We start from the raw sequence: 14,150 nt of genomic DNA on the forward strand, positions 1-14,150 counted from the left end.
CGTGGTGCAGAATTAATCCTTTATATTCACCCAAATTTTCTTTTTCTTAGTCTCAGAATGGTTTGTTCTGCAGCCGTGTTAGAACCAGAAAACACCAAAATTCGAATTCCCCAAAGACTTTGTGATTGTCCTGCTGCCTTTTCCAGTGGGGATGGGAGCAGGTAGAGTGGTGCTGTTGCAGCTTCTCAGAAGCTGCTCTCTTGTTGCCCTCATCTAATATTTTGCTTGGGTGTGCATGCAGCTCTCATAAGAACTTAATTACTGCATAGTCTCTATGGCAATTGGTCCCTTCTCAGATGTGGTTTCAGGGCAGCTGTGATAAACTGGTGGAGGAGATAAAGCTGGGTTTTAACTAACCATTATAAGAAATCATCATCTGCAAACAGTACTATGCAGACGTCAATTGCACTGAGATGAAAAACAAGGCCACACTTGGTTCCAGCCTCTTTATTTAAAGACAACCATTTTCTCAATGCAGTTCTAGACCATTTGAAGTTTGGGCCCTTTCCCTGTGTGTCCCCCTTTAAACAAGAGTCCGAGTCTAATATCCAGCAGTAACAGTGCATATTCTGCATGTGTTCAAAGCCGTTTCTGATCCTGAGCTCTAACAAGCAGATCCAGCTCTGCTGTTGATGTACCCGAGCATGTCCTGCTGCTCGCTGTATTCACAGAGTGCCTTGCCTGCCTTTCAGGAGCAGGCAAATGCATTCATTTTCCCCTATCACCCTATCTTTTCTCTTCTGGCTGCTCAGCTCCACTCTGACAAGCACAATAAATGTGTCCTCCTGGGTCCTTGCAAGCCAGGCATTAGTCACACTGTGCATTTCAAGGACATCAGGCCGATAGGTTTTCAGCTGAAACAGAAAACATGTTCTGCCAGGAGCCATTTGTTCCAGTTTTGTTGCTTACCAATAAAATAAAAATCAATGGGTTTTTGGAACCCGAGAAGCAGGTCAGAGAGTAGGAGGGAGATAAGTGGTAAAATGAAGGTGCTGAAGTTAGTTCCCTGAATTTCTCTGAAATAATGGCATGTGACATTTGGGATAGAGTGAGGATCTCTGTCAGTGTGGGAAATGCAGTTTCTTCTGGCAGACAGGAGGAGCAGGACAGCTCTTGCCTCACAGCAAACAGGCCTAGTGCACAGCAGGTCCCACACTGGGAGCTTGGAATCAAATTGAGTTTTGGGAAACAAAATGAGAGGATGTTGTATTTGCCACACTTCCAGAGTAAGTGCCAGTGGACCATCCGTGGTGCCAGGGATCAGGGTTTCATGTGGCTGCCTCACCTTGTGTGCAGGGCCCATCCCATCTGTATCAGCCTCTCAACTGCCAGTTCAAACCTCTCAGTCATCCCAGGAAACAAAGCCACCAAACTGATCCTAAAATACAGGCTAAAGAATTGTTTGCTTTACTGAATCAGTGCCTTAGTCACAACTGACTCGGAGGAGTTTTGCTTAGAAAGTGAAATGCCATCAATGCCTTCTCCTTCCTTGGAAATTTCCCAGTTTCAGCATGACTGATTCAGCTGATTAATTCATCTGAGCTGGTAGTGTCATTGTATAATAAATAAGGTTTACCTGAACATAGCATTTCTTCTCTTAAAAATGTCTCTTCTTCCTAATTCTGCAGAATCAGAACAATGTAGATGAGTCCTGATGGCAACACTGAAGTCCCATGGTGCTGTGCCTTCTCCTGTTATAATGCATGATACAGCCCAAGTGAAATACAGAGCTCTTTTAAAATGTATTTTTGCCATACCTAATGATAATTTATTTTGCAAAAAATGTTTTAATAGAGAATGTGTATGTGAATGCCAACTGGTCAGACATTCAGCCCTCTTCAGGTACCTTTATATTGACATTAAAACTCTGTCCATTTTTAGATTCCTAATCAAAATCCTGTATTTGGGTGAATCCTGGGTATGTGTTACACTGTGTATTCATCAATGGGCTTTCAACTGATGAGATCTTGCCTGGCAAATCTTTGCTAATGGGTGGTTCTCCCTCAGACAGCACACTAGTAAGCCTAGTGTGAGAGTCACACTGTGCTGGTCAGTCCTACTCTCCGTACAAAAGAAAAACACATCATGTAGCACCCTGTCAGCTGAAGCTGCGTTGGCAGAATGTAAAGACTCAGCTCTCTGGCAACAGATGGGCTCCAGGCTTCTTCTGACATGATCTGCCACCCAGCATATGTTAGCCAGGCTGAGAAATCAAGGAGGTTTAGACTGAGGCTTTAGCTTCATTTAAAAAAAGAAAGATGTCTTAGCTCTTGATAGAGCAGCTGCCCTACAGTCAGTGGAATAAATGTGGAGTAACTTGGCTAAGGGAGAGCTCCAGAGCACAGGATGGTAACTGGGGGTGGTCCTGGTCCTGGGCCTCGGGGGATGGCTCTTCAGGTTCCTGCTCTGCTCTGCAGGCAGCGTGTACAGCCAGGTTGCTTTTGAGGATGGAAGAGGGAGAACATTTTTCCTTTGGATACCCAAAGACACTGGCTTGTCCACGCCAGATTCTGTCACCTCGTGAGACCTGAGTGGCTGCTCCAGGGCAGTGAGTAGGTTGGTTTCTCACCTTTGGTTTCTCCCCCATCTCGAGTGTGGGGTGACCAGGTAGCCAGCCCCGGGCTTGCCTCTGGAGGGAGGAGGCGGCTTTTCCAGCACAGATCAATCTTGGTATTTAAATTGCACAGAAAATAAGGAAATACCACATCTCTAGGATCCTGAACATTCTGGACTTTATTTTTATTTCACTGTGGGAGTGAAATGGCTAATAGGTACAAAGCATGAGTAGTCAGATCTAATTATAAAATAAGTTGGTTGCATTTTAATTGTCAAAACTGAGATCATGGTATTGATCGTTTTTCCTTTGTTGAAACATTTTCTAATTGAAATTTTTGATAGTAGAGCAAAGAACTTTTCTATTATAGGACAAGTTCTGTGCAACTTAATGGCAATTCTTGATTTAAATAGTACTTGGAAATTTTTCCGCGCAGAAGTGATCTTTGGCCTTGATAGAAGTCACTACACGGAAAGGGTTTGTTGCTGGGCAGAGCGGGCTCAGTGCTGCACCAAGGCGTGTTTGTGTTTGGACACATTGCTGCAGGATTGCACTTCTAGAGCTGGGGAAACAGCAAGACGGGGGTGCTGGGTTAATGGTTGGATTTGATGATACTAAAGGTCTTTTCCAACCCAAATGATGCTGTGATTGTTTGCACCTGATGCTTGTAGCACCAGGTGTTGGCAGTTTGTTCCATCCCAGCTGCTGACTGGGTTTGTGCATCCCATGCCCAGTGTGTCCCTGTACCTGTCTGCCTTTGGCATCAGCTTTGGGTTGCGTTAAACCACAAAACCCAGTGGTTTTGTCTTTTTTCCTGAAGGGATGTTTGAATCTTAGGGCGAAAGCTTTCAAATAGCTTTATATGGGGTTAATTATTTCTTAGCTAGCTTCATATGGGGTTTAACTCTTTTTAACGACTTGGGGGCTTAATCAGCACTTATTAAATCAGCTGTGTGAGGCTTTGGCGGGGCATTAATTTAAATCAGCTGTGTGAGGCTTTGGCGGGACATCAATTTAAACCAGCTGTGTGAGGCTCTGGAGGGGCACCAGGTTCCCTCAGCTGCGTGACGCGTGGGGAAGGCCCCTCTGCTCCGTGCCCGCCGCCCGGTTCCGCCCGCGGTAAGAATCCAAACGAAGCCCAAAGCGCCCGAAGCAGCGGAGGTGCCCCTGAAGGAGCGATGGTGCCCCGTGAGGGAACGTGAGGTGCCCCTCAGGGGGCGGCGGAGCCCGTGAGTGAGCGGCGGTGCCCCGTGAGGCAGGCAGTGGTCCCCGTGAAGGAGCGGGAGGTCCCTGTGAAGGAGCGGGAGATGCCCCCGAGGGAGCGGCGGTGCCCGGGAGGGAGCGGGAGCTGCCGGTCAGGGAGCGGCGGTGCCCCGTGAGGAGCGGGAGATGCCCCGTGAGGGAGCGGGAGCTGCCGGTCAGGGAGCGGCGGTGCCCCGTAAGGAGCGGGAGCTGCCGGTCAGGGAGCGGCGGTGCCCCGTAAGGAGCGGGAGATGCCCCGTGAGGAGCGGGAGATGCCCCGTCAGGGAGCGGGAGCTGCCGGTCAGGGAGCGGCGGTGCCGCAGTGCCCTCAGCGCCGGGGGCGGGGCGCGCCGCGGCCCGCGGGGGTCCGCAGTGGGCTCTCCCGGCCCCCCCCGCCCCGTGCCGTTGGTTCGCTCCCTCCCCCGCCTGTGCCCGGCGCGGGCCCGGCCGCCATTTTAGGAGCCGCCGGCGGGGCGGGCGGGGGAGGGAGGGGAGGGACGGTGAGCGGAGCGGGGCCGCGCGGCGCTTCTCGTCCCTCCTCCTCCTCTTCCTCCTCCTCCTCCGCGGGGCCGAGCCGAGCCCTCCGCCCGCCGCACAGCGGAGCCCGGACCAGCGGGGGCGCCAGCCGGGGCTGCGCGCTGCCGTCCCCGCTCCGCGCTGCCATGCCGGCCCCCGCCGCCCGCCTGCTGCTCGCCGCGCTGCTCTGCGGAGCGGCGGCGGCCGCTCGAGGTAATGCGGCTGTGGCGGGCGGGGGAGGCTCCGCGGCACCGTGGCGACAGTCCGGATCGCCTCCCGAGCCGCGCCGCGGGCGGGCGAGGGGACCGTGTCCTTGGCGCCCTGCGCAGGGGAGGGAGCGCGGAGGCGGGCGGGCGCCGAGGGGAGGGAAGGGGGGGAGGATGGAGCCGGGCCCGGGGTGACCCCGCCGCGGCCACTGCACCTGCAGAGGGGACGAGGGGATGGCGGCCCGTCCTCCCGGCTCACCTGCGCCCCGCGGCCCCGAGCCCGCCCGGCCCGGCCCGGGATGCGCGGCGGCGGCGCTCGCCGTGTCCGCCCGCCCGTTACATAACGGGGCCCGGGGCGGGCGGGGGGCGGCACTTGTTGCCGGGAGGGTCCCGCGGGCAGAGCCGGCCGGAGCGGGGCCGGCGGAGCCGGGGCGGCCGCGGGGATTAAAGCCCTGGGCAGCCGGGCCTGGCGGGGCCGGCGTGGGAAGCTCCGTGCGGGGATGAGCCGGAGCAGCGCCTGGGCCGGACCGTGCGGGTTGGCGATGGGAGCGCGGGCCTGCTGGCTATTGATTGATCCCGAGGAGCGGCGGCATCATACGCATTGCGGGGCTGCTCCCCGGCAGGCTTCAGTGAGAGGCTCGGAGACGCTTCCTCACCTGAAGGTTACCCCTGGCATCGGGAATGCTGTTTCTGCAGGATTCAGCTGATCGCACGAGGGGATTTAAGAGCGTTGAATAGGAGCGTACATTAGAAGTGAAGCTGTAAAATGGCTTATAAATACGTTGAAGGGGAATTCTTGATCTAAAAACCAGCTCGTTGTGGACATATCTTACTGCGGTTTCCCTGTGTGGGGTGAAGAAGCTGATGCTGTAGTATGTCTGGGAAGTCCTCTGCCAGCTGTGCTGACAGTGGCCATCGTTTACCTGTGCACGGTCCCTCAAGTGCAATCTGTTCACCAGCGTTCTTGGAATCGTTAAATGTAGTGTTTACCGCGCCAGTACATAAGCACCGTGTCTTTGAATCCTGTCGTTTGAAATTAGGAATAAGATGAAGATCAAAAGCCATTTTCTGAGACAGCTGCTTGGAAAGCAATGGCAGCATTACCCAGGACAGCACTGGTATGCAGATTTTCTGCAGCTTGTTGAGGCAGTACATGTTTTCAGTCAGATCTACAGAGCTGCTGGACTGCAGGTCCTGATCTGTTGAACTTCATCACACATAACTGAGTTACAGAGTGAGGGCTGGTTCAGCACAGTGTGTGCAGCTGCCTTAGTCCTTGCAGCCTTTTGGCTGCTGTAGGTAGGCCTGTTAATAATGCGTGGAGATGCACTTAGTGACAAGTGAGCTCTGGAGGACACCTGGAAAGCTGCAAGGGCTACTTGTTCTCATTTCCCTGTTGTTAGGAAAGGTGTTTGTTTGGGAGCATTTATGATGGGCTTTCCATTTTGTGCTGTATTGCCAGTTCCATTTTTTTTCCCCAAGTACAGTTGGACTTGCCGGTTCTGCCGTTCCCGTCATTGGAACAGGGGAGTGAAAAGTGGTTTCTTTTTTGATGGTGAAAGGGAAATAGCGTTTGGGGGATGTGATCTTGCACAAAAAGTAGGTGTGAGCTAGCTGACCTACCATCTTTCCTGTCGTTGTTTTAAGGGGTGCAGACAGTGATTTTGGCTTCTAAAGAGGCATTTTCCTGTCCAGCTGGTGCAGAACTCTTAATCTAATCGAATTTGTTTTGTAATTGATCAGGTTGACCCAAATATTCCTAAGCTTGTTGCGGTGGGGCCGCCGTACCCAGCAGGGCACCCCGACGGTGTTTGTGGGTGAAGCCGTTGGGTGTCTGTGACCAGAGCTGGCTGGGCAGCGGAATGGAGGAAAGGAGGAGTTTCTGGGGGAAGAGGCTCCCGGGTCCCGGCCAGGCGCAGCAATAGACCTCTCTTGTCTTGGGGCCCTTCCAACTCACTGTCGTTTAGGAAGAGTATCGATGAAAATAATACTATCTTGAGGAAGCTTCGCTGATCTGTGATTATTTCAGGAAGTTCTGTGGTGCTGTGAATGTCTTAAGTCCAAACCACAAACCACTTTGTTGCTACTACAGCCCTGCTGCAGATGGTTTTTTGTCTCAGGGACAGCATTTTTAATAGAGGGCTGGGGATTAGGTAGGTTTCTTTCTCCTTTCTAGAGGCAAGGAAATGTATCTCTACCCTAAAGCATTATGTAGAGACGATCTGGCTATTTATGGGGCCTGGATTTTTTATTCTCCAAGTTTTTATGGAAGTAAAACCACTGAGAAGAGAGAAAATTAACCAGTACTAGACCTCTCTACAGTAGTGCTTGGGAAAGCATTATATACAGCCCTCTGTTCATGAAAACAATTTTAATGTGTTTTTCTGTGTGTGTTATTTAAAATAATGCACTGCTGTGGAAACTGAAGTGCAGGAGAGATGGCCTGGGCAAGCATGGTTTACATTGTGTTTGGAATACTCCTGTGCTGGTGGTCTTCTCCCGGCTTGCCAGGCTGCAGGTTGTGCTTCTGTGCGGAGTTAACAGGGAAATGTATCAACAGAAACTTCTCTACACTTAGTAAGTGTATCTTTGGTTTGAGGTCATAATGTTTCTGCAGACACAAAATCACATTTTGTTGCAATTATCCGCAACAAAAACAAGTTGCGGATAATTGCCCAGAATTTTTTAAGGAGAAGGGAGGACGCTGGGCTCATGGGCTGGCGTGTGGTGGAAGTTTGAAGGGTTGGTGTTAAACCCAGGTCAGCCCGCAGCTCTGCACAATGTGAACGTCCCACAATGTAGAATTCTGGTGTTCTGGGTGAAGCACTGTTCCCTGCCATGAAGCCCAGGTATGTGATAGCTGAGCGGCCTGTGCCTCTGAAATTGTTCTGCAGAGAGGAAAAAACTTCTGCAGTCATTACAGTTTTCTGAACAAAAGCACCTCTACCGTTTTCCTGAGCCCTATCTCACTGTCTTTAGTTCCATCGGGAGAAGTCTCTCTGAGATGTGATTTATGGTGTTAAGGGCCACATATCTTGTAGCTTTATCACTGTTGTCAAAGGCAGAAACGATTCCTCTACATCAGGAGTTCAGTGGGGCGGAAGCCTTGGTCTTAAATAAATCTTGTTTTGCACTAATTTATTTGTTTTGTGCTGATTGACTGGCACTGGCTTCTGTAGGGGCTAAACCTCCTTAGGAGCCTTTAGAAGGGATTATTGGAAACCTCAGTGCCTTTGAAGAAGTGTCTGTCTGTCCTTTGTTTATGGTATTAGGTCTCATCTCACTTGCTTTGTGAGATTGAAAACAAGTTGCAGCTACTGCTCCCAGTGGGTTTCCCTGGTTTTAAGTGGAGTCAACAAGTAGAGCCAGAAGTGCCAGCAATACTGGGGTGATGTTTGCTGTGTTTCTAAATACTGTTTCCTTTCAGGGAGCAAAGTTTATAAATATGACAACAGTTGAAAGGGAAGGGGTTTCCACTCTTGCACTACAATTAGCAACATTTAAGATAACATTTATTAATTTAGTGTTTGTAGTTAAAGGCTTATGTTTTCTATTTCAGTCTTCTGTTTAGTGTAAGACATTTTAAATTTCACTTAAAATTAAGGCTTTGTTGTCTTAATCCTATTTAAACTGTTTTGTGGTGGAATCTTTGTTTTCTCTGCCAGGCTTTTATCCAAATTCAACTTTGGTCAGTGTATCCTCTGTCTAAGGTCTTTGGTTCTCTGAAGTTTTCTTCTGTTGCAGTTGAGGATAGTAAAAATTGCAGATAGTTTCTTCTCAGTCATTTGCATGTCCCTTAGTTTCATCAGGCTTACAGCAAAACTTGCATGTGTCTTTGTACAAATAAAATCAGATTTAGGCAACTGGTTCAGTGGAGAACAGGAAACTTTCTGTAGGTGGTGATAAGCAAGTGATTTTTCTCTGGGCAAAATACAATTTAATAAAACCTTGTTGAATCCCTTCAGCCACTGGTTTGAATGTGGTGTTTGAAGAATTAGTGTTAATTGTACAGGCTGATAGTTTATAAACGTTATCTTGTGCTCCAGTGTATGGCTGTAGAGCTTCCAGAGGTGTTACAGGTGCTCCTGAACCGTGGCAAAGAATCCAAGACAGATGTGAACCTGTGGGGTGGATTTCAGCCTGGAGCCGCAGAGGGTAATGGTGGCTGCCCCTGTCCTGGGGCACTCCTGGGTATTCCCAGCAAGTCTCCTGGATTCACTCCCTCAGACTTTGCTGCTGCCTTCAGTTCCCAGCAGTGGGGACGGTGGTTTGTCTTGGACCCTCGGGCTGTGGGCAAGTTCCACACCATCAAGAGGGTCAGCGTTGGAGCAGAACTTGTGTTCAGTTTTGTCCCATTGTTTGGATCTGGTTGTAGAGCAATGACTTTTGGTCAAGTTCTAGGTTTGAGAAGACCCAGTTAAATAAACAAATACAATACAACTTTTCATTCCCACTAGTTCATTTCAGGTTGCTTCTATCCAAAGTCAATCCTGGGCCTTTTCTCCTGGAGGCAGGAGCTGTGGGTGGCAGGCTGGGCAGGACAGAGCACACATTGTAATCAGGCCATGCTGCACCCTCTCTTATTCAGCTTTACTTTCAGGGTGGAGAAGGCATATTTTATTGTGCAGCTCTTCGCTCCTTGGCTGGATTGTACTTTTCTGTGGTTAGCTACTACACTGACTTGTTCTTTTAATGACATAGCCTGAAATTTCATCAGAACAGTACTGAATTCAATGTTCAAGGTAAGACGCATTGAGGGCTTTATTGTCTCACTGAGAGGCATCCTTGTAATCTCTTGCATCCCGAGGAAGATAATTAAGCAAAAGATACACAGTAATCAGTTTTTGTCAGACCTTCAGGACAAGTAAAGAACTCTTTACTAGTTCATCTGCTGCAGATGAAGTGTGGTTCATCTGCATTAACAGAGAGTATAATTCTCTTTTTATGAATTTTGCTCGGAGCTTTTCAGGAGGTCTCAAAGGTACATTTTCAGAATGAGGATTTTGTGTTTACTGTCACTCGATTGAACAAATAGCTTTCAAACTCCAGTACTTGTTATTGAGTTTAATATGTTTAACCAGTTAATTCTCAAGAATTTATTTTGACATGAATCATCTTGGTTCAGTTCTAACAATACGCAGCATGGCTAGACAGCACTGTCTATTAGAAGTAGTTACGAGAAGAAAAAGTGTTCCAGCTGCAGTCCTTTCTGGGTGAGGTGTGTTTAAATCTTCAGTCGTGTAGGTGCCAGATCCCATTTAAGTCAAATAAACTTCTGACCACTTGTAAGAAGATAACAGAAGTCCTCAGAAAGGACTTTGATAAGTACATTTAATTTTAATATTTGCTTTCAAATTACAGAACTGAATTAATCTGATTGCCTTAATAGCTTTTGATTAAAGTTTCCACACTAGCCCCAAACCCGGCTGCCCTGCCTACCGTTCATTGGCATTCATTAATTCTTTCAGGCAGCAGGAAAGGGTTGCTGCTGGTTATGTGCTGGGTTGTGCTCTGCAGCATCAGCCGTGGCTCTTGGGAAGGAGGCATCCTTGCTTTGGGGAGCGTTCCCTTTGCTGCAGAGCAGTCAGGCAGGTCTCTTCTGGGTCAGGACACTCTGAGCACTTTTACCTGGGGCAGGTGGTGTTTCCAAACCGGGTGTTGGAGGCACACGTGCAGTTCCTCCCCCTGCAGCAGCAATTTCCTGCAGAGGAGCAGGGTTGGGAGGTGGCTGGTGCTCACCTCGGGGATGTGATCTGCCAGGCTCTGCAGGAGCTCTTCCCTTCAGTGCCTGTGCTTAGCTGGCCTTGGAATTTCTGTGTGCCCACTAAAAGCCAAGTGTGCGAGCTGCCTGTGCCAGCACAGCTCCCCACACTTGACTAGATGAAATGCTCCTTGGGATTTACAGCAGATTCCAGCTGAGGTGCTTACAAATAGTGTGAATATTGTATTTCAAGGAAACCAGTGTAGTTTATCCCGGTTAAATGGCAAGAGATTAACAGCTCAGGGCGCTTGGTTAGTGTCAAGCTTGGAATAGGCTGCTGTTCTGGTTTGAACAATCCTGTAGATTGCAGGAGTTTTGTGACAATTAACTACCCCTTCACATTTTTGTCCCTCTTCTCAGTCCAGCATTTAATGCTATTTAAGCAGCTGAGGTCAGGATAACACTTGACTCAGTCTGATTGAAGGGAAGCAGTGATGGATTGCTTGTAAGCTGTACTTCATATTTCAAATGCTGGCTTGAGAACTCCTTCCAGTGTGTGGTTATGCTGAAGTCAGTAGATCACAAATGTGGATAAGGGGCCTTTCCTGGATGTTCAGCAGTAAGTTTGGTGTTTTAAAATCCAGTGATGTTTAGCCTTCATACACACAAAGGGATTTAAGCTTTATGTTTTAAAATCTAGTGATGTTTTAGCCTTCCAAAACACAAAGGGGTTTAAGCTTTATGATTTTATTGTCTGCAGCACAATAAAAGGACATGACTTTGCTTTCAACTGAGCCTGTTGTTTGAAGGTTTGCTAGACTCTGCAGATGCTCAGCATACTCATAATTCTGTTCATATGTGGTTACAGTACTTCAAGGTTTTATAGAACTCCCTACCCAGCAGTAGTGGGATTTAGGAGGTTGCTAAATTAGGAGAAGGTTTCTCAGAACTTAAAAAAACCCCCTAAGTATTTTTGTAATCCACATTCAGAAGCATTAGAATGGAGACAGAGGTTTTTTTCTGGCAGAGATCTGTTCTGGTATTTTGTACCACATCCTTGTGAGGATGGAGATGAAGGGATGAAAGGACTCAGATTTTCAATTGGGGTTTAAGTGTCCCGGATGTACTGACAGAAAAACGCACAGTTGTGACCTCCTTGTGCTCCTGAAGCCAAAGCGGTGTTGGTGAGACACAGCTCTTCTTGCTGAGAGCAGGTTTGAGTTGTGGGTGAGCATTCCATGGGAGCCTCACACCTGAGCAGTTCCCGGCACCTTCCCTGGGAGGGAGGAATCCGTGTCGGTGCCTGTGAGCATGAGCACTTTGTTCCCGGGGGCAGCTGAACTTCCCTGGGTGAGCAGGACCGTGTCCCTGGCATTCACTGCCTCTCTGCTGTGCTGCGTGTTGGGAGCGTGCCTGTGTGAGAGGACTGAGGCTATAGAGAGAGTGTTGCCATATTGAGTAAAACCACATGGAGTAATTAAACACAGTTTGTGTGAAAACGGTTCCTCGTGAGGCCTTTCTGGCTGCATTGTTGTGGACAAGGATGGTATATCCTGTCTGCTGTTGCCACTACCTAGTAAAAGATTGCAGATGAGAACGTATTGGGAGTGTTATGGTTTCCTGTGTGAGTTCTCTAGGTTTAATCATTTATTGCCGTGTCCTTTTATCGGTGTTTTTTAATTCCCCCATGGGAAGGATGGCACATGACATGGATCCATTTTAGTCTGTTGAAGAGGGAGGATTCAGGAGTCTGCGTTAGCCTTCCATCTCTGCCTGTTTTGACAGTCTGCTTATATAATTCTTTAGGGGTGACAAAGCAGGCCTCAGCTGTGTGATAGTGTTCAAGCTGTAGTGTATATAATCTCACAGGCATGCATTTCATAAGTTTTAAGTTCTTGATCTCCTGCAGACCAAAACCTGGGTGATATTGCCTATGGAATCCTCTCTGGTGTTTGTTGTAACCTCTAGCAAAGCATTTCTAATATTTCACTGTGCATTGTTTGCTGAAGATGACTTGGTTTTGTCTGGGAAGGAGCGGTTTTCAGGCCCTGTAGGATGGTTTTCAGCCGGCTCTAAGCAGCTGGATGCATGCAGTCTTTCAGAACTGCATTTGGGAGAATTAAGGAAACTTAACCATCCAAGAGCCAGTCAGACAGTCACACTCCACCACCTGAGCTGGGGATCAGAACATAAAGCTAAACATTTAATAATTAAGGGACTCTCCTACTGGATTGTCACAGAGTAGATGACAGCCTCGTAGGATAACATGGTTTGATGTTGTATCTTTAGTGATGTAGTAGAAAACACTCTTTTTGAGGCTGACAGGGAAAGATGACTGCATTTCTCTGCAGCAGAGGTAGACCAGTCATCTTGAGACAGGCTCAGGTGATCGGTTTGAGGCTCTTCTGTGAAAAGGATACTTTCCTGTGAGATTTTTTAGTGGGGTTTCCCAGTCTCTTCAAACAACTACTAAAGAAATGAAGTTTGAACTCTTTTCCACCTGTTTTCTCAATGGTAGTGGAACTTCCTATACAGGATGAAAGCTGACATGAGAACAAGTCTTCGTGTTCTGGAGAACAGTGCACCAGCTGTATCCCAAGTTTTCCATGGTGGGGGGAAGCAGAGTGTAGACACAACCTGGTGATTTGTGTTGGCCAGACTTCCCTCGTGTGAGGCTGACTGAGGGTTTGCTGGTGTCACACTTGGCGCTGGTGGCAGCAGCTCCCCATCACTGTTAGCAGGTTTTTGAATTGCACTTCAGGGGCATCTTAAATCCCAGCATAGTTAGAAACTAATTTAAATTCTCTGAGTTACTTTTGGAAAGCCTACAGGGACACTCAGCTCTTCTGAACATACTTAGCCAGGATTTTGTCTCAAATCTTTTAGTTTATTAAAACCTTGATTCAGAATCATGAAAAAGAAAAATACTGAAATTAGTATTATAAAGCATTTTTAAAGGTATTGTCAGTTTCTGATGTTTTGACTTTGTTTTCCTTTCAGTTAACAAGCATAAGCCATGGATTGAAACAACCTATCATGGCATAGTTACAGAAAATGACAACACGGTGCTCTTGGACCCCCCTTTAATAGCCCTGGACAAAGATGCACCTCTGCGTTTTGCAGGTAAAGAATTCATTCATTTCTGTGTGCAGATGTGGAAATGCTTCCTGGGGGGGCAAATGTTCTGTGTCAGTGTGTTTTCCCTAACAGTAGCATAACATTTCAAAGCTTTGAGGTCCTAGGAAATGTGTGTGCATGGGACCAGTGTTTTATTTCAGGTTTGCAGCTGTATCCAAGTATCTGAACCAGAGCGTACTTTGCTTCTTTCAATTTCACGTGCACATGGTAATTTTTCTGGTGTTTTATTTCTGTTTTGTTTTCATGGTGTCTGTCCTTTTCCTCAATCCTCTGGATTCCACATTTCACAGCATTCAGCGTGGGAGTTCTGAAACAATGATTTTCTTACCATTCTGAAGAGAGTTTTGGTTTCCTTTGCATTTTTTATTTGTCTTAATAGAGTGAAAATACTAATTAGTAGAATTAGGATTGCATGTCTATGATAAGTTTGCTTGACAGTCTAGGGTATTTTAAAAACTGAACAACTTCCTCTGGCTGAAGAAAATGCTTTTTCTCCTCTAACAAAGAATATAGAGAATGATACACAAGATATTTGCCTAGTGTGGGCTAATTCTTAAACAGCAGCAGACCATGGATTTAAAGAAATTAAATTCTGAGTATGGCACATGAACGTTGTAAAGAAGTTCTCAGTAGGAGACTGTGGGGTTTGAGTTGCACAGACATTGGAAGAGAGTGCTGTGGGGATGTGGGGCAGTGTTTGTGTGCCATGGAATGGAGCATTCCTGACACCAGGTGAGTGCTGCCTGTCCCCAGCCCTGCGGGGAGCCGTGCTCACCTCCTGGTCACTCTGCTG

The 14,150-nt window shown here is 47.8% G+C and overlaps 1 protein-coding gene across 4 annotated transcripts in view; it reads left to right on the forward strand.

The window, feature by feature from the left end:
• Positions 1–4,286: 4,286 nt before the first annotated feature.
• CLSTN1 (calsyntenin 1) overlaps positions 4,287–14,150 on the forward strand; it is a 29,144-nt gene continuing 19,280 nt past the window's right edge. For 3 of the 4 annotated variants that reach the window (XM_066202948.1, XM_066202951.1, XM_066202950.1), the window contains exons 1-2: positions 4,287–4,525; positions 13,220–13,342. In XM_066202948.1, the coding sequence (XP_066059045.1) occupies positions 4,459–4,525; positions 13,220–13,342 (190 nt within the window). In that variant the 5' untranslated portion in view covers positions 4,287–4,458. The remainder of the gene's footprint in view (positions 4,526–13,219; positions 13,343–14,150) is intronic. The other variant, XM_066202952.1, reaches the window with a different exon arrangement.

Source organism: Chamaea fasciata, unplaced genomic scaffold (assembly GCF_029207755.1).
Source record: "Chamaea fasciata isolate MVZ Bird 193981 ecotype frontalis unplaced genomic scaffold, bChaFas1.0.hap1 SCAF_23, whole genome shotgun sequence".
Lineage (NCBI taxonomy): Eukaryota > Metazoa > Chordata > Aves > Passeriformes > Sylviidae > Chamaea > Chamaea fasciata.